General features: G+C 40.7%; 1 protein-coding gene across 2 annotated transcripts; it reads left to right on the forward strand.

Annotated features, from left to right (window-relative positions):
• The first annotated feature begins 13 nt into the window (after positions 1 to 13).
• Positions 14 to 6481, forward strand: PSMD6 (proteasome (prosome, macropain) 26S subunit, non-ATPase, 6). 2 transcript variants are annotated; one of them, XM_010570915.1, is made up of 8 exons: positions 14 to 235; positions 857 to 1062; positions 1619 to 1764; positions 2858 to 3077; positions 3186 to 3294; positions 4438 to 4606; positions 5945 to 6022; positions 6167 to 6481. In XM_010570915.1, the coding sequence occupies exons 1-8, from the start codon at positions 91 to 93 to the stop codon at positions 6261 to 6263; spliced, it is 1170 nt and encodes a 389-aa protein (XP_010569217.1). In that variant the 5' UTR covers positions 14 to 90; the 3' UTR covers positions 6264 to 6481. The 2 variants fall into 2 exon arrangements, with proteins under 2 accessions (XP_010569217.1, XP_010569225.1); XM_010570923.1 differs by lacking the exon at positions 14 to 235 and adding an exon at positions 432 to 545.
• The last annotated feature ends 206 nt before the right edge of the window (positions 6482 to 6687 follow it).

A 6687-nucleotide genomic window follows, 5' to 3' on the forward strand; every position in this document is an offset into this window, starting at 1 on the left:
GGTGGGCCGTGGGGCCGCGCCCAGCCCCCCCCCCCGCCGCCGTCGCCCGGAGCCAAGTTGCCCCGTCCCGTCCCGTCCCGTCCCGCCGCCATGCCGCTGGAGAACCTGGAGGAGGAGGGGCTGCCCAAGAACCCCGACCTCCGCATCGCCCAGCTCCGCTTCCTCCTCAGCCTCCGGCCCCGCGCGCCGGACCCCGCCGCCCGCGACGAGCTGATGGCGGCCGTGCGGCTCCACAGTGAGTGCGGCCTGGTGCGGGGAGAGGGGGGTCTGTCCGTCTGCGGGGTGCGGGGGAGACTCTCCCTCCTCCCGTGGAGGTGGGGCGGGTCTGTCTGTCTGTCTGTCCAGAGCCGGCCTGACTGTCTCTGTTCATGTATCCCAGGGGCCGTTGGCGGGGGGGGGGGATGTTTACACGTCTCCCAGCTGGAGGGCTTCAGTCTGTCCCTGGTGAACGAACAGTCCGGGAGCAACGGGGAGGGGGAGCGGGGGTTTGGACATGCCAGCGTGGTGCCTTGTCCCCAGATCTGTCCGCTGTTAGCATCATGCGAGTGTGTTAAAAGGCAGGAGCGGAGCGCTGGGGTCCACTGCGCTCGGGGTCGGATAAGTAGTAAGGAAAGCGCAAGTGGGAGAGGTGTAAAGAGAGCAGTGATAGAAAAACGTCGGCAAAAAGAAGCGTGACAGGCAAGGCCTGCTGAAACACTGGCTCTGTCGTGTCTGGATTTAATAGGTACCTGATCATAGAAAGGATGTAGCCGGCACGGGCAATCAGTCGTGTTGTCTTTCAGTGCTCTCTGCTCTAGAAACACGCACACACGTGTTGCAGCAGTTAACAGCAGAAGCCTTCCTGCTTTTTGTTCAGATATGGCCCCGTATTATGAAGCGCTCTGCAAGTCTCTGGAGTGGCAGATAGACGTGGATCTGTTGAACAAAATGAAGAAAGCTAACGAGGAGGAATTGAAACGTCTTGACAACGAATTAGAAGATGCGGAAAAGATCTTGGGGGAGAGCGAAATCCGAGATGCAATGATGGCCAAAGCTGAGTACCTGTGCAGGATCGGGGACAAGGTTGGTTCATGGCAGAGACTGTATGGTCTCATGTTAAAAACACTGCATCGTAATCCTCTTAGCTAGGCAGGTTCCAGTGAGCACTAGGTGACTTAAAGGGCGTTTTCTCTATGGCACAACTCAGACATGGATGGGAGATAGGGAAGGGTGTTACTGAAATATTTAAATTACCTAGAAAACACCCAAGTAGCCTTTGAAAGAAAACACTTTTTTTCTTGAAAAGGGCAAAAGTTATTTTCCATTTGCAGATGTTATTTTTCACTTCCCTTGTGTCTTTAGACTTTTCTAAGCTATTTACATAGTGCAACTTAATTTCAAGTTACAGAGTAGATTTTCATAGTCCTTAGATTTAAAAGATATATGAGGAACAGCTCTTTTAACTTGATTTAAACTTTGATTCTTTAAGATTATTCAGAATGCATAATGTTAGAGTTTTGTGGGAAACAAAGAATGTCACGGCTATGAGCGGAAGACAAGGCGTGTACTTACAACAGATGTTTTGTAAATATTCTAGGTACTTTTAATGTTCTTACAGTAGAAAATACTATCTTGTTAGGAGGGAGCTTTGACTGCCTTCCGCAAGACTTATGACAAAACTGTGGCACTGGGACATCGACTGGATATCGTGTTCTATCTTCTAAGGATTGGCTTGTTTTACATGGATAACGACCTCATCACACGGAACATTGAAAAGGCAAAAAGGTACTGCTTGGGTTGTTTGAGTGCACTAAAGCACTTTTGAGACAAACTGTAACAAAAGAAATGGAAGATAAATACCTTGCTGTCAAGAAATGACTAAGATGGGTTGTGAGACAGAATCATAGTGATGGGTGGGTGTTACCTTGTACTAGAGAGCTTCCTATTCCTGGATTTTTTTTTTTATGAGGGGGAAGAGAAAAGAAAGATTAATATTTTGTGTCAGCTATTTTCTAGCAGCTGACTCGATTTTAATTTGTAGCCCACCCCACCCCCCCCCACTTTTCTGTCACCGTTAGAAGACAAATAACTTTGGGTGCGGTTAGATTGTATGATAAAGTGCAGTGCAGGGTTGCCAGCTGAATCCAGCTGCTGCCAGTACCACCTAGCTGGCTCTATGGAGTACCAGCGTGTCCTCTAGAAGCAAGAGCCCAGTGTCAGCACAGTGTGCGTTGGTGCAGCTGTCCTTCCCGTCTTTCCTCTGCTAGCTTCAGTGTCCCCGTGCTCCCAACATTTTGAACTTCAGTGGTTCCTGTAGCAAGCTGCGGTTTCCAGTCTCTGCTGGTGCTGTGAGACACCAAGGCAAAGGGGTCTTCCCAGCTATCACTTTCCTTGAGCAGTGATTTTTTTGTGTTGCCTTCTCAGCAGATTTTGTCTCAGCCTGTGCTCCTGCTTATAGCCACATCAGTTTTGTGTTAATATGATTCTTGAAAACTGGCACCTTTTAGATTTTTTCTATGCTACTAGTTGGACAACTTTGATTTTAGCAGCATAGGCAGCGGAAATATGTTGCCACAGCTGAGGCTGACAGTACTATTTACCTGCACATCTCAAAAGACTGTTGTCACAAATTTAGAGGCTATAAACTTTTCCTTTCAGTTGAAACTTGCACTGCGCAAAAGTGTCTGGCCTCTCCTGTCCCAAAGAAGCCACTTTCCTACCCCTGTCAGGTGTACAAAGCCTGGACTGTTTCAACAAGCTGTAACATAAAACAAGTTATTCTTTCTGTAATCAGATGGTATCAGTTGATTTACTGTACTTGTTTCATATAACTTAATACATTTACATAAGTAAATATTTCTTTTTGTTCTATTTTAAGTCTAATAGAAGAAGGAGGAGACTGGGACAGGAGAAACCGTCTCAAAGTGTACCAGGGCCTTTACTGTGTAGCTATTCGAGATTTCAAACAAGCAGCAGAGCTCTTCCTTGATACAGTTTCAACATTTACATCCTATGAACTTATGGATTACAAAACATTTGTAACATACACCGTGTATGTCAGCATGATTGCATTAGACAGGCCTGACCTTAGGGAAAAGGTAAGGAAAGCAGATGTAAACACTGGTTCAAACAGACATGGTCTTTCTTTAACCTGTTTATCTCCAGGCTGAGAGTGATGGTATTTAAACATGTTTCTTTGTTTTCAGGTTATTAAAGGAGCAGAGATTCTGGAAGTGTTACACAGTTTGCCAGCTGTACGACAGTATCTCTTTTCTCTTTATGAATGCCGTTATGCAGCCTTTTTCCAGTCATTAGGTAAGGCTCTGTTTTTTCCTACAACACTATTTCAGGTGCTTCAGTTATTTGTTTCAGATCACCCACAACTTTTGTGGAGTAGCTACAGTCTAGAACTAGAGCTATTTTATGCAGAAAAAAAAAAAGTTTTGTTTTGTTTTTTTAAAGAGTGACCTAAAATTTGCTGCTCTTTGATTTTTCAAGTGAGCTTTTTGAAACGTCCCTTCTGATTAAGTGGAAAAGCATTTTGAAAGTGGCTATGGAGCACTGTCTTAGCTGAAGAGCTGGGTCAGATGGGAGAGCTTTCATCTCTGAAAGTTATAGGACTTGTAGTCTAAAGGCCCTGAAATCTCAACCTGTGAAAGAAATTACACAGAATGTTCTCATTGTTATTACCATTGGCTTTCTGCTCTGGTTTCTATGTAAAAGGGTGACACTGAAGAAAAGCTTTTAAAAAAAACTCATTCTTGCCAGTTCTCAGACTGCTTGTTTTCCTTCTGTGAGATTTAGAATACAAGAAAATAAGATACTTAGAAAAAGAAAAAAAAAAAGGAACCCTTCATTTTGTGGAGGACTAGGCCTGATGAGATTAAAAGCTAAGGGCAACATTTTTCTATTGATAGCCTTATCACTAGCTGAGAACTAAAACTGTCAGGAGAAAAAGTCACTTCAGTGCCTGGAAATCCTTGTAATTAATTTAAGAGTTAGTACCAGAAAGTTAATCTTGCTTCCATACCTAGCTTTGGGTAACAACGTTTCTTCAAATAGTTAGGTACCAAGTACTGCTTGTTTCCCAGCACCACACTGCTCCTGTGTGACAAGCAGATTCTGGCACTTGCCTTCAGTGCGGTGGTCCTCACGCAGCAGAGGGGAGACTAGCTCAGACCCTGAAAGAAGGATTCTCTGCTGACAAACAGGGTCTCATTCGCTTTGCCACAATATTGTTTGTGTGTGCTTCTAGAACTGATACGGATTACACAAATGTACTTCTCTATAGTGTAGAATACCTTTCATATCCTGAAGTATGCAAGAGTACAATATAGTTACATTCACACTGATTACTTATTAACTGGTGTTATGTGTTTTATTTGCATAACTGATATTTCACATTTCTTAGAGATTACTGACACATTTTCTTTCTTCTTTCCTTTTTTTTTTTTTCAGCTATTGTAGAGCAAGAGATGAAAAAAGATTGGCTGTTTGCACCTCACTATCGATACTATGTACGGGAAATGAGAATTCATGCATACAGCCAGCTCCTAGAGTCTTACCGCTCATTGACGTTAGGATACATGGCAGAAGCATTTGGAGTCAGTGTAGAATTCATAGATCAGTAAGTTATTTGGCTTTTTAAGTTCATAAAGATCTCACTTTACACCTTTTAATTATTTATAATGATCCCATTATGAATAAAAATCTTTATTCTACTTTGATTCTAAACATGCAAAGTTATGTTGCTATGGAAGAGCTTGGCTAAATGTAAGCAAATCTTATGTTTCAGCAAAGAAAAGAATTTGATTGTAATCTGTCATGACAACTTTTCCAGAATTTCTTTCACTCTAAATGCTGTATGAGAAACTAGTCTTTTATTAATAACTTTGTTCTTTATACTGCTACATCTATTGACCTCCATCTGCTATGAAACTTAAGATTTTAGAGGATGACTTAGTTCACAACTATGCGAAAACTTAACGGTTACAACTTCAGGGATCTGCACATTTTATGTGCCCTACAAGTCTCCTTATGTAGTTTTACTTGCATTCTGGTATGTGGACAGGATCTGATATTTTTCATTTAAATCAAACATACCCTGCAGTCTCAGTTTGCAGTTCTTTTCTAGATCATGATGAAAACTAACTAATGCGAAGTGAGAAATTGACTTCTACTCTATGTATGTGAAACATGTACATGAAACACTTTGTTTCAAATGCCTTCACAGGAGTCATTCTTCTTTCATAGAGAAGTTTCAGATTTCCTAACATAGAAAAGAGCGTTACAGAAATATGCAGAATACAGAAAATATGCTTGAAATATTCAGACATGAATTAATAGGTGTTTCAAGAGAAACTAAATACCATTCAATTCAAAGGTAAATGTTTTAAAGTCATACTAGTTCTTATGCTTCCCAGTAATTTATTACTAGTTGTAACTTGTCTTACTGTTGATCGCAGGAATATTTTCTTCTACCATCAGTAATGTGCTATAGATCAACAGTGGTTTAAGCGAAATAATAATAATAAAGCATATTTAGAGCTACTAGAGAGTAGGGAACTATTAAGAGACTTTTCTAAAGAATTGACTGACATCGAGATATTTACCTCAGGATAAATTCTGAATATGCACACTACATGACTGTTACCTTTGAATTTGAAGAGTAGTTGATGCTAAGCTAAGTGATAAATTTCACTCATTCAAGTATGACACTTTGGCCTGAGAAGAAAGTACTAAGACGTTTTGCATTCAGATCACTAGAATAATTATTCTTGTGTGTAATATCTTATGCATCCTCATCTTATTAAAGCTTGGATACCTTAGGAAAATATATAGGCTGTTGCTTCAGAAACATAGTGTGGTGATACTGTTGTTTTGTAATAGCAGGTTCAGTGCTGTTAGGTCTACAAGTCCTTGGTGAAACATGATTTAACCAACTTGTGGTTTTTTCTTTACTTAGGGAGCTTTCAAGATTTATTGCAGCTGGGCGATTACACTGCAAAATAGACAAAGTAAATGAGATTGTAGAAACTAACAGGTATGCCAACAATTCCTAGAAATCATTTTTGACAGCTCAGTTGAATTCTATACATTTTGATGACACTTATTACAGAAATGTAAGGGGCTTGGTATAAAACATGTTCTCACTTCTAAACCTTTTTTTTTTCTTCACAATTCCTAGGCCTGATAGCAAGAATTGGCAGTACCAAGAAACCATCAAGAAAGGAGATTTGCTGCTAAACAGAGTTCAGAAACTTTCCAGAGTAATTAATATGTAATTTTTTAATGCAAGGGAATGCAAAATTTAGATGTTCAAAACATTTTGGAAGTAACCTATAAATATATTGTATAACTTGGTATACTGTAGGTAAAAAAATTACTAGTGAGAGAGGTAGTGCTTTTACTTTCCACTTCATTATGTAAACAATGTTCTGTTTTGGTGTATGGATCCCAGTTCATTTATTAAATGTATGATACAGTTGGTCATCTCTTGTAATATACTTTGTTCCTTTACTTGACTGTGTATACAGCGTTCAATATTTAATAGCAAAGCAGGGTCAAGATCCATGAACAGAGAGAACTAACGGTGACTCTACGCTTGCTCTTTTAAGACTTCTGTATTTGAATCAAAAGTGGAAAGAATCAGTTGCATAATAGTAAAGTAGCCAAAAATTTTAGCTGAGGTGGTGCACTGTCCAGACA

This window comes from Haliaeetus leucocephalus, unplaced genomic scaffold (genome assembly GCF_000737465.1).
Source record: "Haliaeetus leucocephalus isolate CR32 unplaced genomic scaffold, Haliaeetus_leucocephalus-4.0 Scaffold2, whole genome shotgun sequence".
NCBI lineage: Eukaryota > Metazoa > Chordata > Aves > Accipitriformes > Accipitridae > Haliaeetus > Haliaeetus leucocephalus.

Excerpts from the sequence above, each read along its gene's own strand:
- PSMD6 (XM_010570915.1), top strand. The coding sequence starts at position 91 with ATGCCGCTGGAGAACCTGGAGGAGGAGGGGCTGCCCAAGAACCCCGAC. Across the intron at positions 3,295-4,437 it reads AGCCTTTTTCCAGTCATTAG|CTATTGTAGAGCAAGAGATG; the intron begins GTAAGGCTCTGT and ends TTTTTTTTTCAG. Across the intron at positions 4,607-5,944 it reads AGTGTAGAATTCATAGATCA|GGAGCTTTCAAGATTTATTG; the intron begins GTAAGTTATTTG and ends TTCTTTACTTAG.